Source organism: Varanus komodoensis, unplaced genomic scaffold (assembly GCF_004798865.1).
Source record: "Varanus komodoensis strain SLA01 unplaced genomic scaffold, ASM479886v1 scaffold22, whole genome shotgun sequence".
Classification (NCBI taxonomy): domain Eukaryota; kingdom Metazoa; phylum Chordata; class Lepidosauria; order Squamata; family Varanidae; genus Varanus; species Varanus komodoensis.
In genome coordinates, this window is record NW_025335606.1 from 18,887,540 (window position 1) to 18,909,140 (window position 21,601).

General features: G+C 45.7%; 2 protein-coding genes and 1 long non-coding RNA gene across 14 annotated transcripts in view; 2 read left to right on the top strand and 1 right to left on the bottom strand.

Annotated features, from left to right (window-relative positions):
* Positions 1-5,713, top strand: part of CXXC1 (CXXC finger protein 1) — a 33,088-nt gene extending 27,375 nt beyond the window's left edge. For 4 of the 5 annotated variants that reach the window (XM_044431264.1, XM_044431266.1, XM_044431267.1 and 1 more), the window contains 5 exons: positions 1,628-1,677; positions 2,859-2,955; positions 3,465-3,617; positions 4,238-4,388; positions 5,139-5,713. In XM_044431264.1, coding sequence (XP_044287199.1) covers positions 1,628-1,677; positions 2,859-2,955; positions 3,465-3,617; positions 4,238-4,384 — 447 coding nt within the window. In that variant the 3' untranslated portion in view covers positions 4,385-4,388; positions 5,139-5,713. The other variant, XM_044431268.1, reaches the window with a different exon arrangement.
* A 904-nt stretch (positions 5,714-6,617) lies between these two features.
* On the bottom strand, positions 6,618-8,346 carry LOC123024024. Its single transcript, XR_006414847.1, has 2 exons — positions 8,168-8,346; positions 6,618-6,834 (listed from the first exon to the last, which is right to left on the bottom strand). It is a non-coding gene; the product is annotated as an uncharacterized LOC123024024 (long non-coding RNA).
* A 5,758-nt stretch (positions 8,347-14,104) lies between these two features.
* The window catches only part of MBD1 (methyl-CpG binding domain protein 1), a 65,050-nt gene continuing 57,553 nt past the window's right edge, over positions 14,105-21,601 (top strand). For 6 of the 8 annotated variants that reach the window (XM_044431143.1, XM_044431146.1, XM_044431145.1 and 3 more), the window contains exon 1: positions 14,105-14,291. The gene's annotated coding sequence lies outside the window, so the exon portion shown is untranslated. The remainder of the gene's footprint in view (positions 14,292-21,601) is intronic. The other 2 variants (XM_044431149.1, XM_044431150.1) reach the window with 1 other exon arrangement.

Consider the following 21,601-nt stretch of genomic DNA (forward strand, 5'->3'; position numbering starts at 1 on the left):
CTGCTGCTCCTTATCATGCTTCTCATCATTGGTACAGTTCACTTGCTTGACAGGCAAGAGCCAATGAGCAAGTGGATAGGGCACCTGCTACTCACCCTCCTCATCACCAGCACCACCACCAGTGTTGTCTGGCCAGAGTGTGAGTCAGATGAACAAGCTGGTTGCAGTGATGAAAAGGATGATCAGATCACTGGGCCCCTGCTGCAGTCTGGGCCCCATGTAGCCATACTACCTTTGAAGATGTCCCTGACCATGGATAATCAGAAGCTTAACTATATTAGTCAAAGACAGTGGCTGGGTTCAGACAACACAACAGGCATGGTGTTTTTTAAAACCATTGTTGGTTGGTGTGTTTTCCAAACCTAAGTGTTGTATTTCATCATAGTAAGTTTGGTCTTTAGAAATCACAATAAGAAACAAGAGTTTATTCTATGTCTTTTCTTTACCACCATGCTTTGAACCCAAGATCACAGTTTCCATGGTTCTGGTATGCAGCTACTACCAAGTCCTCTGGAAAAGAGCAGCAACTTCAGGAGTGACTCCAGAATCCTGCCTTTGTTGTGCAGACCAGAGAGGAAGTAGGCTATAAAGTCAAGGGGCAATGCACCCTGGGATTGAATTTCAGGTGCCGTGGCTGATGGGATGCTGCCACTTGTGGGAGGACTGAGCAGGGAGGATGGAAGCCATGACAGAGAATCTGCTTGATCATCTGTCAAGTAGATCATGGTGAAGAAGACCACAACCCATGATAAACGTGCAGGGTTGCTTATGTTTTGTGAACCTAGCCAACAAAATTCTTGAGTTGTTAAAAGAAGGTTAGATACTCCTTTTCTTCTAAACATGCCTGAGGTATCTAGCAGGCTGCTGTTTATCATAAGAAGCCAAGGCCAATATCCAGTGCTGCCCTTGCACTATAGGAATGAATGCTAATGCAAGAGTTTGAGAGGGTCATGGAAGAAACTAGCTCAGACTGCTGCTTCTGGGAAGGATTTGTCCTGTTCTAGAAGCACCAGTTTCTTTCTCTTGTGTCAGTGGTGGTTCTGGCTAGTGAGCTTCGATCAATGCCATCAAAGGGCCAGTGCTGGATTCTTTGTTCATCTATTTCAGTATTAGTTTGGCATTTTAAATGCATCCCAGAAATGTGATGCGGGTTTGCTGGTATGCTCATGTATGGCCTGATCCTGCATATGCTTTGAACTCCAGTAGATGTACATAGGTTACAGTCTGTGTTCCTAATGGACGGATACCCTTCCTCAACCAGGTGCTCTCCAGATACTGTGGCTAGCAATTGCTTTCAGCCCCAGCCAGCTTCTCTGCTGGTCAGGGATGATGATTGTTGTAGTCCAACAAACCTGGATGGCTTTAGGTTGGAGACGGTTGGTCCAAGATAGCCTTCCTCCAGCCTTCCACCATCTGGGACTACAACTGCCACCAATCAACAGGCTGGAGAAGGTTGATCAAGGATGTGAGAGGGTGGTGGCACCAATTTCATGACTCTTTGTTAAAACTAGTTGAGCTGGTGCCAGGAGGGAGGGGGATATTGTTTCTTCACCTTACAGGGTGTGGCAATGCTTTTGTTCTGCTGAACGGTCATGATGGTTGTTTCCTTTTCTCTCTCCCTCTGCAGTATGAGAGCCAGACATCCTTTGGGTCTATGTATCCAACACGTATTGAAGGGTAAGTTCGCCCTCTCCCCTCGCTGCCAGGGGCTGCTTATCAAACTCTGCCCACTAGCACTCACTGTGCTGGTGTGATCTGTTCTTCTGCCTGCTCCTCTGTGAACATGAACTGTAGTGTGACAGGTCATACCAGTGCAGTGAAAACTTACCCTGAATCTTGTCTTCAGAAGCTGGAGAAGGGAAGATTCTGCAGTCTTCTATCTGGGAGTTTTTCTTTTTAATCTTTTTTGGATTAGCCTCATGTATTTCCACATATGGGTCATGGGCCAGTGGGCACAGTGCTAGGCAGGAACTTCAGGAATATTTGATTAATTAATTAATTTAAAGGCTGCACATTACCAGCACACTCTCACAAAATATGGAATAGTAGTGGGGCTCCAGAAGAGATCATTCTTTCACCCTGGAATGTCTGTATGCCCTAGACACACACACACACACACACACACACACACACACACACACACAGACACGGAGAGAGAGCGAGAGTGAGCAGGAGGTGAAATCCTATTGATCAGGTTCTTCCTCTTTTCTTCCCACTCCCTTCACCCACTGGCATTCCTGGTCAGGAAATTCTGATCTCTCCAGTTATGAGAGGGGATAAGTTTTCCAACCAACTAAGGGCTTAGCTCAGAGTTAGAGCACATGTTTGGATCCTGCAATCTCCAGTTAGAAGGAATGATGTTGGCAAAGACCTCAGTCTAAAACCTTGCAGAGTTGCTACCAATTATACCTGAGGCAGATGTTTTGGACTATGGCTTCCATCAGCCCCAGCCAGCTTGGCCAGTAATCAAGTAGTAGTTTGTACAATAGGTTACTTATCCCTGTTGTAGGCAGTACTGAACCAGATGGAGCGAAGATTTGATTCTGTAGGGCAACCGTCCTTGTAGCTGACTGGGAAATTATGGGAGTTGTAGTCAAACGCATCAGGAGGACAGTAGGTTAAAGAGAAGTTACCTAATATAGCTTCGACTATTGTAGGAAGCAACATGATATAGTGATATGTTCAACAACGGCTACAGCCAAATACTATCTTGTGTTCTCAGCATGTAACCTGAATCAGCTTTCTTGTAATTTAAAATTAATTTGCATTTTTAAAATGAATCTAAAATCAATTTCTTCTTCTTAAGCCTGTTGAGAACCAGGCACAATCTTACATGTGTGTACTTTTCTTTTTACCAGAGCAACTCGTCTGTTCTGTGATGTCTACAACCCGCAAAGCAAGACCTACTGTAAACGCTTGCAGGTCCTGTGCCCAGAGCATTCCCGTGACCCCAAGGTAGGGGCGGATTCACCACTCTAGCATTGGGCTGATCTGTGATGGAAATGGTTATACACTGGAATATAATACCAGGCTTTTTAAGCGTTATCCAGGGCTATGTGTGTTTGTGGCTATTCTGTGCATGGAAAAATGCATAGAATGTGGGCACTGACCATTGAATTGGCTTTTATTTAAAAAGAAAAACACTTTTCTGGTCCTTATGACTATTAAAGAACACTTGAGATCATGTAGTACTTGTTGAAATCTCTAAGCAGGGTCATGGCTGGTTAAGATTGCTAGAGAGTGGGGAAAGGATTTCAGCATCCTGCATAAATACCTTTTCCTCCCCATGATTAACAAAGCCAAAATAGCTTCTGCAAAATGAGCAAATCTGCATCATTTCTGCAGGCTGTAGATTTGCTCTTTTCCTGTGCTGCGCTTGGACAGTCTTGTTGCAGAATGTTAATGCTAGCATGCACATGGCCATGGCTGCATCCTCGCTCCATCTTGGCTGTGACTTTCCCTAGGTGTCGGCAGATGAGGTGTGTGGCTGTCCCATGGTGAAGGACGTGTTTGAGCTTACTGGGGAATTCTGCCGTGTGCCCAAACGGAAATGCAACCGACACTATTGCTGGGAGAAGCTGCGTCGGGCTGAGGTGGACCTGGAGAGAGTGCGCGTGGTATGATTCAGAAGCTCTTGGTGTTTGGGGTAGCAGGGAAGCAGCAGAGCTTAATGTGGTCCTGCCATATTGTATGAAATAGGCTGGTTAATTCCATAGCAGAGGTGGAAGTCCTTTAACTCTCATCCGTGGGCTAGAGGACGAAAGGCTACTGGGAGACCATGCTACCTCCTTCCCTTAACGTTATGGCAGTTGGTGGTAGGGCATGCCACCCTTGCTCCGGACATCAGCCAGAGAGGGAGCAGCTGCAGCAACCTGGCATCATTCTTCCCTACCAGAGGGAACATACTGCTCCAACTGACAGTTGCCTGAGACTGCCGAGTCTGGTCTCACTGGCCAGAGAACAAAGATTCCCTGGGAGGCTGTGCCCTGTCTTTCCCAGATAAGCATCACATCAGCTGGGAGCCCTGCCTGGTTTCATGCATCAGCCACTGAAAGAACCGCTGCAGGGAGCTTGCTTCAAGCTGTGAAGACCTGTAAGAAGCCATGCCTGTGTTTGCTTTTTTTCTTTCCTCTGTCTCAACCCATTTTCTTTTTGTATTGTGCCCTTTACAATGTAACCCTAAGAGCGGGAACAAGGTATGAACAGACATCATTGCTTTTACTTTGCGCTTTTGCAGTGGTACAAACTGGATGAGCTGTTTGAGCAGGAGCGCAATGTACGGATGGCCATGACCAATCGGGCTGGGCTGCTTGCCCTCATGCTGCACCAAACAATCCAGCACGATCCACGGACCACAGATTTGCGTACAACCACCGATCGCTGAGCTGGTGAGTTGGCACCCCCAGCATGGATCCAGGGCCTGCTGGCTTTGGAGTGCAAAAGAGCATTCACGCAGGTCCAGCTGTAGCTCACAGGGGGGATGCTTGCCAGTTTGGCCCAGTAGGCCTGCAAATCCTTGTGGGTTTTTTTTAGTGAGGGCCTGCGTGGAAGAAGAGAGTGCATTCCTGGAACAGAGGTGTATAGTCTTGCAGTTTCTTTTGCCATTGGACTATCACATAAATTTATATAATGCCTGTTTGGTTGTGGACTGTGTGTACTACCCCTCAAATGATCAGATTTTCACCAAACAATGGCCAAGTTGGTGGCACTGGGTCAGGTGTCCTTGTTTGCATCTGGGCCTCAAGCACTTTGCAGAACTCCTGATACCTGATGTGGATTTGCAGAACATGTTTAGGTGTCTTTCCTTGTAGCAAATATAAATGCCAGTCTCCTGCTGTAGGTGCTATAATGGTGTCTCTTCATAGTTGCTGTGGCTACCAGGGGAGACAAAAAGAGGACTGGGGAGGCATTTTTTCTTAGAGTGGCCTTCATCAGCCTAATGCTAGTTGAAGCCAAACACATTGGGAGGGCACAAGCCAAGTCAGTGTAGCCAAAGGTGAGGAATGCTGGGAGATGTAATCCGAGGTTGGGGAAATCAAGAGTAGAACATCAACTGGAATCTTTGGCACAGATGAGGAGGAGGAGCAAGAGGTCTGGATTATCCTCCCTTTCTTAATGCCTGCTCTTTTTCTTTGCAGGTGCTTTCCTGATTGCTGATGGGACTTACATAATTCAGTGCCAATTGAACCAGAATCTTTTTTTAAATGATTTTTCATAAGCTCTTTTTTCATTAAAACAGTCTGGTGTGGCTTTTAGCTCTGGGCCCCTCCATCCTGCTCCTGTAGTATTAGCTAATATTGACCCTAACCCCTGTGCCAGTGGCTGTTAGCCTTACCTGTGTCTATGTTCTTTTTTTATATTCATGCAGGAGGCCTGGCAATAGGGTTTGGCACTAAGGAATTAATGGTAGGTCTCCCTTCTTCTCCCCCCTCCCTCCTAACACAAGAATGTTTTGGCTTAGGGCAGTCCCTGCTTTTCTAAGCAGGATCTGTGATGCTGTATTGCAGCCAAGACAGTTCTATGTATTAAGTACCCATCTATCTTCCATGAAACTGCTGTTGGCTAAGGGACCCAGAAAGAAGGGGCTGTTGGCTGCTGAGTCAGAGAAAAGGAGACACTCACACACAGATCTATCATCCCATTGTGCGCTACTGCCTGTTGGCGGAAAAGAGTTGAATAAAAATACCCTGAAATGTGGGCTGATGTCTTTTAAGTGTGAATTACTATTTTATTTGCTGTCACTTCCTTTTTCTTGCCTTATCCTGATATCTGCCTAGTTTTGAGCATGCTCACCCATTTCCCATTCTGTTTCATTTGCAAGATGTGGATGAAATAACGCTTTTCTACCATCAAACCTTAACTGGCCTCAGATTAAACAACCATGTACAGTTTCTGTTTTGTGAACAAGTAAGGTGTTCATGTATGTGTACTCAGTGTTTCTCCCTCCCTCCCTCCCTCCCTCCCTCCCTTTACCTCATTCCTCCAACTCCCAAATTAGCACAGATTACTTTCCTAAGCACCTTAGTCTTCCAAGTGAAACCTGTGTTAACCTGAGAGTGGAGGAAGCTTTCCATGTATGCGGTCTCTGCATCACATTGAAAAATCACACCACTGTTATATTTCCTTTTGCTCTCTCGTAATCAAATCAATGTGTTTAGCACATTCTTCTTCAGTTTAAATGTGATTCAACTAATCTTGGAAAATTTACCTTGAGACTACAAGAAAAAATCTCTGTATGAATATAGATAAAATTGCTACATATTTGTGAAATCTCTTGACACCCATTATCAATTCCTAATGAGGTACATATTCATTCCATATTTTGTTGCCTTTGTTATTTCTTGTCATGGTTAAATTTGAAGAGGGCATTTGTGTGCTCTCTCTGTGTGTGAAGCCAGGAGGTAAAAGTATGTCTGCAATGCCTTCTGCTTTCCTTTTTCTACCAACTTACATGGATCCTTCAGTCTTTTGCATGCATAACAGTAAGCCCTATTGAGCATATTTATAGTGTCGGGTTGCTGACCTTACTTCTTCAGTCTTGCCACAAGAAACCAGAAAACATTTTCTACTGACTGTTATGACTCTTCTACCATGCCCTGCAGTCACATCACATGAACATAGTTTGAAAAATTCATTGGTAAGATGTGACGGAGAACGGCAATGATGTATTGTCAAAATGAAGAAAATGGGAGAAGTTAGAGCAACATGCAGATTCTCCTGCAACTTCCTTGTATTCATTAATGGAGTCAGGGCTGGGCTTCATGTATCTCCTCTGAGTGGTGAAAAAGCAGAATGAAGCTTGATGGCACATTTTAGAGAACTCTTGGTGTATGTCTGAGAAACAGAGAAATGGAGATAAGAAATACATTAAATCTTCAACAATAAGGCCTCTGCAGTATTGTGCTTTAGTAGCACAGTACTGGAACCACTATGATAGTTGTACATTTTCTAGTATTTCTTTTGCTAAATTGATAAGTTATTTTTTAAAAAGGCGAGCTGTTACTTTACTGGTTTGTGTACACAGATTTTAGTGGGTATTTCAAACAATGTTAGCCCACTGGTATGTAAATAGACTTCCAATGTTACTTTGGAAAGCACATCCTGATTACGGAAGTGTGGCATATTTCCAGGGAAGTTTGTCTGGGAGAACCTTATTTCCCATGTGACCTGTATGTAAACATTTCCTGGGTGGAAAGAGACTGCTCAAGTTTTCTGTTCCAGATTTGCTGACAGGTTTAACCCTTTGTCCAGTTCATGCCTACAGCAGGGATAAGTGGATTACCACATGGCTTCATGTAGCACCTTTAGGAAAGATTTGAAAATGAGGGAGGGAGGGGAGGGTGTGGGATGTGTGTCTCAGGAACAGATAGGATGCTGTTGCTGTAAAACAGTGGGATATATATTACTGGTACCATTAGGCAGACTGAGGCCGTTGCCTCTGGTAACAAATGCTGGAAGTAAATTCCACTGAATTAAATGTACCATACAAGTGGATAAGTTTCTGCAGGTTGCCCAACTTTCTTGTACTCTCATAAGAGTAGTTCTTCATGGAAATAATTTTACACTGAATCCCTCTTCCCTGCATCCTTTCACATTTACTCCATTCCCTGCATAGTAAGATTTTGTGACACTGGTGATATTTGTCAGGTCTGAAATAGTTTTAAACCTGCAGCTTTCCACTCTCATCTCTAAAAGCATACTACAAACTCAATAGGAATATACCACCTATTCCATTTTGTCTGATGGTGGGACTTCCTGTTGACATTTTTTTTCTATGTGGAACAGCAAGAGTGACTGTTCCTCATAGGAATTAAGGCAGAAACCAACTTTTTTAGTGTTGCTATACTATGCAGGTCTGAGTTGGGGCCAAGATAGAGAAGCTTCTATAACTAAGGAAACATGACAAATGACTGGAGAAAGGCCTAATGTTGCCTGCATCTTCAAAAGGGAAAAAAGATAAACCTGCTAACTGCAGACCAGTTAGTCTGACATCAATCCCTGGAAAAATTCTGGAGCAAATTATTAAGAAATCAGTCTTCAAGCACCTCAAACAAAATGGAGTAATAAAAGCCAACATGGATTTATCAAAAAAAAATCCTGTCAAGACTAATTTTTTGACTGGGTAATCTCTCAAATGGGCAGAGGGAGCTCTGTGGATGTAATCTACCTTGACTGTAGCAGAGCTTTTACATAGTACCCCACAATGTCCTGATAAGTGAATTAGCAAAAAGTGGACGAGATTAAAAAAAACCAAACGGATCCAAAATTAGCTGCCAAATCTGGAACAAAGAGTGCTCATCAATGGTGTCTTCTCAAACTGGAGGAAGGTAACTAGTGGGGTACCAAGTGCACCTAGGAAAAAACAAATGCATCAATACACGGTGGGAAATATATGGTTCAACAGAACTGAAAAAGAAAAACCGAGTTACTGTGGACAACAACAAGCTAAATATGAGGCAACAATGTGATGGAGCCACAAAAAGGGCAAATGCTATTTCAGGATGCATTAATAGAAGTATTACTTCCAAATCATGAGAAGTAGTAGTTCCCCTATACTCACCAGTCAGACCTCATCTGGAATGCTGTGTACGGTTCTGGGCACCAAGCTTTAAGAAAGATGCAAAAATTTAGAAAGGGTTCAGCGAAGGGCAACAAAAATGATCCAGGGTTTAGAAACACTGCTTCATGAGGAGAGACCAAGAGAACTGGCTATGTTTGGCCTTGAAAAGAGAAAGGTGGGGAACATATCACTCTTTAATTACCTCAAAGGTTGTCACAAAGGGGAAGGTCAAGATCTCACTGATACCAGAGTGTGGGACACAGAATAATTAACTCAAGTTTGACAATCCAGATTCAGGCTAGATAGGAAAAGTTTCCTCACTGTCAGAGCAATATGACAATGGAGCCAGTTTCCAAGAGAGGTTGTGGTTTTCCCCAAACTAGAGACATTGAAGGTGAAATTGGACAGTCATTTGAGTGGGATGGTGACCTGCAACAGCAGGGAGATGGGCCAGATGGCTTTCTTGGCCCTTTTTTATTATTTAATGATCCTGTCCTCTTATTTAATGATCCTGTCAATAGAAAGAAGCAGGCTCAAACTACATGTATGATATGGCAAGTGGGTTTATTAATTAAAAAAAGTTTTATATTGTTGGTTTTACTTTGATTTTCTTCATATTTGTATTATTATAAAATGCCTACAGAAATTTATGAGGTATTCAGTATAAATAGTAGGCGAAGAGGGTTTGTACAGAATCTCAACCTTACCTCAACTTCACATATCCAAAACACTTCTGCTAGGAAGTGATTAATCCCCACACCTTTGGATCAAAGGTCCCCTGAATTAAATGTTGCAACTTGTTTCTCTCCAACTTTTGGAGCTGTAAACCTATAATAACTGGAGGGCTACAAGTGTGTTTGGGAATAAAACAACCCACATCACACCTCAAGCACTGATCTCCCAGCATCATGGGAAATTGGATCCGCACCTGCCCCTTTCGGTTTCTTAAGGAGAAAATCCTGTAAGGCATTCAACGCATGGCAAGACTGCACCAAAGTGCATGCAGAAGTTGGAGCTACTGTTCACTGGCATGCAGATATCAGTACATTTCTGAACTCGTAGTGGCAAAGCATTAATAAAAAAGCTGCATTCCTAAACTTCCTTTCCGGCAGCAAGTCCCACTGAACTCAATGGAGTTTACTGCAGGCTAAACATGAGTCAGCAGTGTGATGCGGTGGTCAAGAGGGCTAACGCCACTCTTGGTTGCATAGCCAGAAGTGTGGCTTCTAGAGCAAGAGAGGTATTCCTACCACTCTACGCAACTCTGGTGCGCCTGCAACTGGAGTATTGCGTTCAGTTTTGGGCCCCTCATTACAGAAAGGATATAGCCAGGTTGGAATCTGTGCAGCGTAGGGCCACAAGGTTGGTGGCCGGTTTGCAGGGGATGCCATATGAGGTGAGACTGAGGGAACTGGGTCTCTTCAGCCTGGAGGAGACTCAGAGGGGATATGTTGGCGACATACAGGTATGTGAGGGGATGTCACATGGAGATGGGTAGAGACCTGTTCTCCCCTGCAGAGGAAGGCAGGACGCGCTCCAATAGAGCAAAGCTCAGGGAGCCAAGGTTCCATTTGGATGCCAGGAAGCACTTCCTGACAGTCAGGACCCCGAGGGTGTGGAATGGGCTTCCCCGGGAGGTGGTTGAGGCCCCGTCGGTGTGAGTGTTCAAGGATAGGCTGGATGTCCACATGGTGGGCATGTGAGCGGAGCTGGCTGGTGTCGGAGGTCAGACTAGATGGCCCGGGAGGCCCCTTCTGACTCGCTCTGTTTCTATGTTCTATGTTTCTACTTCTTAAGTAATGGTATAATGTAATGTATAGGACTGCGTTGTCAGAGCCTTTTCTTTTGGCGCACTTTTCCAGAGGGTGCTGGAGTGCCGCTTCCAGCCCCCGTATTTTTGCTGTTAGTCTTTCCAATTTCGTAGGCTCCATGTTTTTGCTTGCCTGACCAAAAAGGCCTCTTTATGCTTACGGTGGCTACCCTTATCAGAAACCTTCTCAGTTCAGAGGCGGTGTTAGGAGACGCTCTAGTCCTGAATTCTGGGAGTCTGTTGTTGCTATGTGCTGTCAAATCGTGTCTGACTTATGGCAACCCTATGGATGAAAGCCCTCCAAGATGTCCTGTCCATGACGGCCCTGCTCACCTTGCTGTCCATGTAATTTTCTGCAAATAAAGATAAAGGGGCCTGCTGAAGCTGACTGTCTGGATTGCTGGCAGTTTGCCCACTTTTGCATTCTCTGCTGCACCCCCTCCCCTTGAATCTTTCTGCTGATATTTTTTCCTGAATTCAAACATCCTTCTCTCCCCGTCCATACATCCCTTTTTACAAAGTGGTATAGGATCTATACTCCATAGGAACCTGGAACGTAAGATCCATGAATCAAGGCAAGCTGGATGTGGTCAAACAAGAGATGACAAGACTGAACATCGACATCTTAGGAATCAGTGAACTAAAATGGACAGGATGGGTGAATTTAATTCAGATGACCATCAGGTATACTACTGCGGGCAAGAATCCCTCAGAAGAAATGGAGTAGCCTTCATAGTCAATAAAAGAGTAGGAAAAGCAGTACTGGGATACAATCTCCAAAATGACAGAATGATCCCTGTTCGATTGCAAGGCAAACCATTCAACATCTCAACAGTCCAAGTCTATGCCCCAACCACTGGTGCTGAAGAGGCTGAAGTTGACCAGTTCTATGAGGGCCTACAACACCTTCTAGAGTTAACACCCAAAAATGATGTCCTTATCATCATGGGGGATTGGAATGCTAAAGTAGGAAGCCAAAAGATACCTGGAATAACAGGCAAGTTTGGACTTGAAGTACAAAATGAAGTAGGGCACAGGCTGGCAGAATTTTGTCAAGAGAATATGATGGTCATAGCAAACACTCTTTTCCAACAACCCAAGAGATGACTCCACACATGGACATCACCAGACGGTCAACACAGAAATCAGATTGACTATTTGCTCTGCAGCCAAAGATGCAGAAGCTCTATACAGTCAGTAAAAACTAGACCAGGAGCTGACTGTGGCTCAGATCATGAGCTTCTCGTTGCAAAATTGAGGCTTAAATTGAAGAAAGTAGGGAAAAGCACTAGGCCATTCAGGTATGACCTAAAACATATCCCTGATGAATATACAGTAGAGGTGACAAATAGATTTAAGGAATTAGATCTGACAGAGTGCCTGAAGAACTATGGATGGAGGTTCGCAATATTGTGTAAGAGGCAGCAACTAAAACCATCCCCAAAAAAAAGAAATGCAAGAAAGCAAAATGGCTGTCTGAGGAAGCTTTACAAATAGCTGAGGAAAGAAGGGAAGAGCGAAAGGCAAGGGAGAAAGAGAAAGATACACCCAATTGAATGCAGAATTCCAGAGAATAGCTAGAAGAGATAAGAATGCATTCTTAAATGAACAGTGCAAAGACATAGAAGAAAACAACAGAATAGGGAAGACCAAAGATCTCTTCAAGAAATTTGGAGATATGAAGGGAACATTTCATGCAAAGATGGGCATGATAAAGGACCAAAATGGCAGGGGCCCAACAGAGGCAGAAGAGATTAAGAAGAGGTGGCAAGATTACACAGAAGAAAGAGATTAACGTCCCTGATAACCATGATGGGGTGGTCACTGACCTCGAGCCAGACATCCTGGAATGTGAAGTCAACTGGGCCTTAGGAAGTCTGAGCAACAACAAAGCCAGTGGAGGCGGCAGTATTGCAGCTGAGCTATTCAAAATCTTACAAGATGATGCAGTAAAAGTGCTACACTCAATATGCCAGCAAATTTGGAAAACTCAACAGTGGCCACAGGATTGGAAAAGGTCAGTTTACATTCCCATCCCAAAGAAGGGCAATGCCAAAGAATGTTCAAACTACCACACCATTGCACTCATTTCACATGCTAGCAAAGTTATGCTCAAAATCCTACAAGCTAGGCTCCAGCAGTATGTGGACCGAGAACTACCAGAAGTACAGGCAGGATTTCGAAGAGGAAGAGGAACTAGAGATCAAATTACCAACATATGCTGGATCATGGAGAAAGCCAGGGAGTTCCAGAAAAACATCTACTTCTGCTTCATGGACTATGCTAAAGCCTTTGATTGTGTGGATCACAACAAATTGTGACAAGTTCTTAAAGAGATGGGAGTACCAGACCATCTTATTTGTCTCTTGAAAAACCTATATGTGGGTCAAGAAGCAACAGTGAGAACTGGACACGGAACCACTGATTGGTTCAAAATTGAGACAGAAGTTCAGCAAGGCTGTATACTGTCGCCCTGCCTATTTAACTTGTATGCAGAGCACATCATGAGAAAGGCGGGGCTAGATGAATCACCAGTTGGAATTAAGATTGCTGGGAGAAATATCAACAACCTCAGATATGCAGATGATACCACTCTCATGGCAGAAAGTGAAGAGGAACTAAAGAGCCTCTTGATGCGGGTGAAGGAGAGCGCAAAAGTTGGCTTGGAACTCAACATTAGGAACACTAAGATCATGGCATCCGGTCCTCTCACTTCCTGGCAAATAGATGGGGAAGAAATGGAGGTAGTAACAGATTTTATTTTCCTGGGCTCCAAGATCACCGCAGACAGGAACTGCAGTCAAGAAATTAAAAGACGCTTGCTCCTTGGGAGGAAAGCTATGGCAAATCTAGACAGCATACTAAAAAGCAGAGACATCACCCTGCCAACAAAAGTGCGAATAGTCAAGGCTATGGTTTTCCCAGTTGCAATGTATGGCTGTGAAAGCTGGACCATAAGGAAGGCTGAGTGCAAAAGGATTAAGGCCTTTGAATTGTGGAGCTGGAGGAGACTCCTGCAAGTCCCTTGGACCGCAAGGCGATCAAACCGGTCAGTCCTAGAGGAGATCAACCCTGACTGCTCTTTGGAAGGCCAGATAGTGAAGATGAAACTCAAATACTTTGGCCACCTAATGAGAAGGAAGGACTCTCTGGAGAAGAGCCTAATGCTGGGAACAATTGAGGGCAAAAGAAGAAGGGGATGGCAGAGGATGAGGTGGCTAGATGGTGTCACTGAAACAGTTGGTGTGAGCTTAAGTGGACTCCAGGGGATGGTGGAGGACAGGAAGGCCTGGAGGTGGGTCGGACACGACTTCGCGACTAACAACAATCTTTAGGAGAAGGGCACACGCAGCCTTAAGAGCACAAGTAAATTATGATATACAAATCTGCGCGCTCTGCTCTGCTGTGGCCCTGAGTTCCAGATTTTTGGACTTAGTCCTCCCCACTCAGATGCCCTTGAAATATTGTGGACGTCAGTGTCAGGCTAATGGTCAGGCATGTTGGGAGCTGTAGTCCAAAAAGGCGAGAAGGCCGATCAGAGCAGGACGAAATAGGCGCGCGCTTATCGACTTCCTCAGGCCAAAGTTAATTCCTACATTCCCTTATCTTCTGATTTCTGCCTCCAGCGTATCGCTTGCTGCCCATTGTCGGGCGCGGGGTGGGGCGGGGAAGAGATGGGGCGGGCAAACATCACGGGGTTTTCCGCCTCTCCTCCCTCTGGAAGCTCCTTCCGCTTCCGGGCCGTCGGTGGGGAGTCGTTAGCGTTGGGGGGCGCACCCCCTTCTCCTGCCCCCTCCACCGGCGAGGCAGGGAAGGGGACCTGGGCGCCTTCTTGTTGTCGTGCGGGGGCCGCGGCCTCGAGGCCTGGTCCGGTTTCCGTCGCGCCTGAGGGAGCGGCGCCGCGGACGCAGCGAGGCGCGGGTGAGCGAGGCGCCGCAGCCTGGGCCTCAGGGAGGCGGGCGGGAAGGAGGGAGAGGCGGCTTCGGGAGGCGAAGCCCCGCGCTGCAGCTCGCCATTAGCCTCCCCTAATCGGGTGCTCTCTGTACGCGTGTGTGTATGTGTGTGGGGTTACCATACCCATCAGCCCCAGACAGCATGGGCAGTGCTCAGGGATCATGGGAGCTATAGTTCAGCACTTCTGGAGGCCACCGGGTTACTTACCCCTGATCTTCCAAGCGGAGCTGAAGGGAGCTGTGGTCCCAAACGTATGGCAGGCGTTAGCTCACGTGAGGTTGTCGTAGATTCTGGCCGTAATGATAGCGAGCTCCCCCATGTCCCGCTTCCTTCGAAATGTGTCAAGCGAGCGCAGCTTTGTTTTGGGGCCAGGTTTTCCCAAACATTACTGCTGGATGAAGGGGGTGTGACAGGCTTGGGGATGGAGGGGAGCGTGCTGATGGGTGTGCCAGTGGCTTGCTGCTCAATCACATAAGAATTAAATAATGAACGGCTCTTGTGAGACCAAGGGTTCCTTCCATATCCCTAAGGGAGGCTTCTGCCATTTGTGTCTCTACTAGAATTCACTATTCAGTGCTCTGTTCATGATCTATTACACTTGGGGTGGGCAGGGTGGGGTGGAAGTTTGAATAGCTGTGATTGTAGCAGCCATTTCTCTCCTACTGAAGAGATTTCACGGAATTAGTTGTACTTCGAATGTCTTGTTCTACCTTCTCCAATTTGGTGTCCTCCAGATGTGTTGGACTTTGATCCTTGCCAGCCCCAGACAGCATGGCCAGTTGTCAGAAATGCTGGGAGTTGTTGTTCAAAACATCTGGAGAAAGCAAGTTTGGAGAAGGCTGCTCTAGTTTACTACCTTCCAATCAGGCTGTAATAATTTGGATGTAAGGATGAAGCATGCCTCAGTTTTACTCTGGAGATTGGTGAGGATCCAGAATTAGCAGTGATCAATGAAGCATGCCAATGACACCAAATTATTAAGGTTGGTTAAAACAGAAAAGGACTGTGAAGAGCTCCAGAAAGTTCTTTCTAAACTGGAAAAATGGCAAAAGCATCCAGTGTAAGCAAGTTTAAAGTGATGCAAACTGGGGCAACGTTTCCTATTTCAAGTATAAATTGATAGAATCTGTGTTAATAGTGACTGGTTAAAAAAAGAGATCTGGAGGTTGTGGTGGATAGCTTGGTGAAGATGTCAACTCAGTGTGTGGTGGCTGTGAAAAAAGACAAACTCCATGATAGGTTTATTCAGGAAAGGAATTGAAAATAGAACTAATAGTAGAATATACTACTTATGCAAATCTGTGGTGTCACCACACAGTTCTGGTCACTGCACCTGAAAAGGGATATAGAGTTGGGAAAAGGGTAACTAAAATGATTAAGGGGCAGGAGCAATGCCTTTATGAGGAAAGGATACCATATTTGGGAGAAAAAGTGGGGTCATCACAGAGTCATACAGAATTATGTATGATGTGGAGAAACTGCTCATCCATTGTGGCTGCTTCATGGGATGTTCAGGACAGATAAAATGAACTACTGTTTCACATAATGCATAAACTATGACCTATGAAATACAGAGGTGGCCACCAGTTTGGATGTATTTAAAAAGGGATTGGACAAATTCATGGAGGATAGAACTATCAATGGCTACTAGCCCTCATGTCCATATGCTATCTCCAGTACAGTAGTTGGATGCTGGTGCACTTATGTCTTGCTTATGGGAACCTGTGAACTGCTGTTTTTCACAAGGAGGACTCTGCAAACCAGGAATTCTGGACTGAATGGCATGGCTCATAGGAAAATAATTTTCATACTTAGTCATAATTGTCCATGTTATGGAATTAAAGCTGAACTCAAAATAAGATGGTCATGCAGGCAATAGTCCTATATTGTGTTTCATACAAATCTTCAGGATTTGTATGAAAAAAATTATCCTGAGGCAGGGATAAATAGATTGATGGCACTAATGGGAAGATTATGCGGAGTTATGCTAGAGGTTTTTGCTGCTCTTGCCAGAAGGCTCTCTAACCAGTCCTGACAACCTACAATAACAGAACTGGGATCAAGTCTGACAAAAATGACTCTGTATTTGGGTCTCATGAAGCAACCATTCATGATACCAATCCACTCTGGCTTACCACAGTGTGTGAACCAGGTCAGTAGTAGTGTGATCTTTGCCTCTTTCTAATTCTTAGGCAGACAAGTCTACAACTTGAGCAACCAAAGCAATAACTACAATTCATGGATCCAAAGATTTTGTTCAGTTACTTGATAACAGATCAGACTCTTTGACTCTAAGCCATGTTGGTAAAACTATTGGTAACTGCAAATGCTTAAAGCAACTGAATCCAGCATTCTGCACAATGGGCAAAGTTTCTTTAAACTTTCTAGAAAGTAATGGTGACGCTACTACTATGATGTTCCTGTTTCTAGTTGATATTGGAATGTTAAGAGAGAACAGTGTAGAAGAAAGCTTGGATGTACTGAATGTTGTAACTCATCTGGTTGGGACCTGAGGGCCACACGTGCAGCAGGCTTGTGAGTTGCATAGGCATGTCCATATGCATGCACAGAGCTTTCCCCCCTGCCCCAACAATCCTTTTCCAGATTCCTTTTTCCTCACTGCTAGCGGGAATGATCTGTATTAGGGTCTATGGAGGAGGGCATGAAGTGAGGCATGTGGGGAAAGATGGTTGAGGAAATAATTTTGGTATATGCTTAATATACTTTTGTGGTTTCCAGCAGCCGCTGGCAAACTGAGCAGATGATTTGGAAAAAAAATCTTGACTGTTATTCTGGTTTGTGTTAGAGCATGCTGAGTTTTAGGGAAGGGCCATAGCTGGTAGAAGAGCATATGCTTTGCTTGCATAAAGTACTAGCTTTAATCCTTGGACATGCCAAAACATCTGCAGGGCACCAGGCTAATAGTTTAAATTTAGAAAAAAGAACAAAGATAACTTTTGAGATGCAAATACGTTTTAGGAACCCAAATGATTGTGTTTCATATGCTGAAAACTACTTTCAATTTTGCCTTATATTTCATTCTTAATTAACATCCATTCATTATTACAAAAGTTTCAGCCCCACATTAATGGTAAAACTGGCTTCCCCAAAGAACCATAAGAACTACTCTTTTGTGACTATGCTGATAATAATTTCTGGCCATATATCATGCCCTTGACTAGAAATGTGACCAGTGTAAGTCAGTGAATGTGGTTCCCACAAAATGGCAACCCACCCCCAGGAAACAGCCATGGTGGGCTGTCATATTGTCTAAATCTGGTAGGCTTTCTTTGTAAAGAAGTTACCCTGAGAACCCTTTGCATGTTCTAGACTTTGTTTAGCCACAATGCTCCAAAACAAATGAGGACAACAGTCAAGAAATTCTTCCATGTCAGCTGCCCAGTTTAGCAGATACTGTTGGAAACCAGAAAAGTTTACTAAGACTATTCCAAAATTGATTTCTCAACCAACTTGCCACAAGCATCTGTGGAGTGCACTGTGAGTTCTTCTGCAAATAATCAGTCTCCCATGCCTCTGTTGATTTGCAGCCCTGCCCAATGTGAAGCTTAATAAAATTAAATGAATAAAAATGGTGAAGTCATTGAGAGACATCCCAGTGTGATCCGGCTAGGGGCTGCTGGAAACCACAAAAGTATATTAAGTATATCTTGTTGATCAATTAGTAGTGATGTTAGGGTCATGTTATACTTCTTTTTTCCTTAAGAAAAATTTAGGGAAGACGAGAAGTCTTCTCACTGCAGGGTTATGTTCCCCACAATCTCAACATGGTTATGGCTCCGAATGCACCCATTCCCTTGTCTCTCTTTCATGTAAAAGTCTTTGTTTTGTACTCTGAGCAGTATCTGTCAGACATCAGTCAGCTAAAGAATCATTATTTGGTTGTTCTGACTACTGTAATCCTGCAGTATTCTGGGAGCAGGAGAATGAAAAACAGAAGGGCTCTGTAGTAGGGTCTGATTTCCCAGTGGAGCAGCCAACTATTCCCTCAGTTCTGCTTCATCCTGAGTAGTGTCAAGCATTCAAAAGAAAAACATAGAAAACCAAAATAAAAGCTATGGTAAAAGTCATACACTTTTAACAGTTTAATGCTTTTTGGCTCTGGCCTCTTGGCAGAGCAGCAGAGGCACAGGCTGGGAGAGAGTGCTGAGTGGCCAGGGGACTGGCGAAGGCTAGGTAGGAGCTGGGCAGGAGAGCAGAGGGCCAGGAGCAGCAGAGAGGAAGGGGGCAGGGCCAGAGAGGCTGGAGCAGCCAGGAGGAAGCGGACAGGCGGGGCCACCGGCCTGAGGGACTGATAAGGCCGCACTCAGCCACTGCAAGCCCTTTTGGCTCTGGCCTCTTGGCAGAGTGGCAGAGCAGCAGAGGCACAGGCTGGGAGAGAGTGCTGAGTGACCAGGGGACCGGCGAAGGCTAGGTAGGAGCTGGGCAGGGGAGCAGAGGAGCAGCAGAGAGGAAGGGGGCGGGGCCAGAGAGGCTAGAGGAGCCAGGAGGAAGCAGAGGGACGGGGCGTTGTCCCTTGGCTGCGGCCCGGGCTGTCCGGAGACTCCCTTCCCTGAGACACAGAGGTTTGATTGTTTGTTTTGTTTGTGCTGTGCTGTGCTGTGCTTTGTTTTTCTTCCAATTAAAATTTAAGTTTATTTTATCCTTGTGTGTGTGTGTGCGAGTCAGTTTTTGTCTGGGCGAGTGAGAGGAACTGCAGGACTAATAAGGCAGGGGACCAAGGTAAAGTCTCGGAAGGGATACCGATGGCAGACCAGGAGATGGCCTTGGCGGGAGTCACGGGTGTTGCTGTCCACTGCGACAACTGCGACATGTTCGCCCTTCTCTCCCTGGAGAGGCAGGGATTCACTTGCCCTCGTTGCAAGATGGTGACCCTGCTAGAAGAGGAGGTGAGGTGCCTGAGGGCCGAGGGGGAGGTGGTTCAGGCTCCCCAGTAACGTTTCTGCACTAGACAAGTGTGGGGGGAGGATCAGGGCTCTGGGAGCAGGGTTTTAGAGATACTGCAGGGACTGACAGGACTCCTTCAGAGAGGGGCCAGGTATCTGGGAGGAAGGAGGAGGCTGGGAACTCCAAGGAAAGGAAGCGGTGGGAAGGAGTTGAGGTGCATGTATACCAATGCTAGGAGCATGGGTAATAAGCAGGAAGAGCTTGAAGCTCTCCTGGGAATAGGAGGGTATGACCTGGTGGGAATCACAGAAACTTGGTGGGATGAAAGGCAAGTCTGGAATGTGAACATAGAAGAGCATCACCTTTTTAGAAAGGACAGGAAGGGAAAGAGAGGTGGGGGCGTGGCTTTATACGTCAGGGAAGGGATAGGATGCAGTGAGATAGGATGCAGCACAGATGGGGATTTGGTAGAGGCAGTCTGGGTGAAACTTAGGGGTTTTGACAGGGAAAGAGACCTGACAGTGGGGGTATGTTATCGCCCTCCAGGTCAACTTGAGACCCTGGAGGATGTCCTGACAGACCAGATTCTAAGGATATCTCAGGGGAGAGACACAGTAATTATGGGAGATTTCAATCTCCTGGATATTACTTGGGAAACTCCGAGGTAAGGTCAGTCAGGTCACGTCACTTCCTAGAAGCTATAGAGGGAGGGTTTTTCACACAGAGGGTCCGAGAGGCGATGAGGGTTGGAAACATCCTTGATTTGGTCTTGACCAATAGGGAGGAGCTGATAGATGAAGTACAGATTAGGGGAGCTCTGGATGCGAGTGATCACTCCATCCTTTGAGATCAGGAGGCTAGAGACATGCAGCGAGCACTAGAAGCTGGGACTTCAAGAGGGCCAGCTTTGGCCAACTGAAGACCAGACTGGGGAACGTCTCCTGGGATAGGTTACTGGAAGGTAAGCGAGTTGAGGAGGGGTGGATGGCACTCAAAAGGGAGGTTTTGGAGGAACAAGCCTTGACGATACCTCTAGTCAGTAAGGTGGAGAGGCGGAGGAGAGTGCCGCCATGGATGCGAAAGGAGGTGGTTAGAGGGATTAGAAGAAAGAGGAACCTCTGTTGGAAATGGGTACTGGGGGAAATAGACAAAAGGGTATACCGGGAGGAGAAGGCCCATTGCAGAAGGATTCTTTGCAAGGCTAAGGCTGATTACGAACTGAGACTTGCCAAGAATATCAAGAGCAACAAAAAGGGCTTCTTTCAGCATATAAATAGGAAGAGGAAGGGGAGACAAGTGGTGGGACCACTAAATAAGGAGGAAGGCGATCCAGTGACTGATATGAGGGAACAGGCACAGATGCTAAATGACTATTTTGCCTCTGTGTTCTCCCCAAAGCAGGATGGGGGATATCCGCATAGGAGATTAGATGAGGCTGGGGACTTAGGGGAACAGATTTGAGTCACCCCCCTTGAAGTCGAGGGGCTCCTCAGGGCATTGGACATTACAAAGGCACCAGGCCCTGATGGGTTACACCCGAGAGTACTTAGAGAGTTGGCAGGGGTTCTCTCATGCCTACTGGTCTCCATTTTTGAGACCTCATGGAGAACGGGTGAAGTTCCAGAGGACTGGAGTGTGGCATCAGTGGTCCCAGTTTTCAGAAAGGGTAGTAGAAAGGACATGGGGAATTACAGACCAGTTAGCCTTATATCCATTGTAGGAAAAACAATGGAAAGGCTCATAACAGAGAGAGATCTAGTGATGCTAGATAGGGAAGGGAGGCTGACAGCCACACAACACGGCTTCTGCAAAAACAGGTCCTGCCAGACAAACCTTGTGGAATTCTATGACAAGGTTTCGAGATGGCTTGAGTTATACCTGGATTTCAGTGGACGAGTTATACCTGGATTTCAGCAAGGCCTTTGACAAAGTGCCTCATGATATCCTGGTGGAGAAACTGAGGGGTTTTGGGATACACCAAAGCACTGTCTGATGGATTAGGGCATGGTTGACTGACCGAAAGCAGAAGGTAACCATTAGTGGGGAATCATCGGGATGGCGGCCAGTGACAAGCGGGGTCCCCCAGGGCTCTGTCCTGGGACCGATCCTGTTTAAGCTTTTCATTAACGACATGGAAGAAGGGGTGAACAGTCTGCTCATCAAATTCACAGACGACACTAAAACTGGAGCAGTGGCCACAACTGAGGAGCAGGTACTCCAGATCCAAAAGGATCTGGACAGACTATGGAAGTGGGCAGGAGACAACAGGGTGGCGTTCAATGTGGATAAGTGCAAGGTCTTGCACTTGGGGCATAGGAATAGCTGTCATAAGTACAGGTTAGGTGACAAGTGGCTGGAGAGCAGCACTTGTG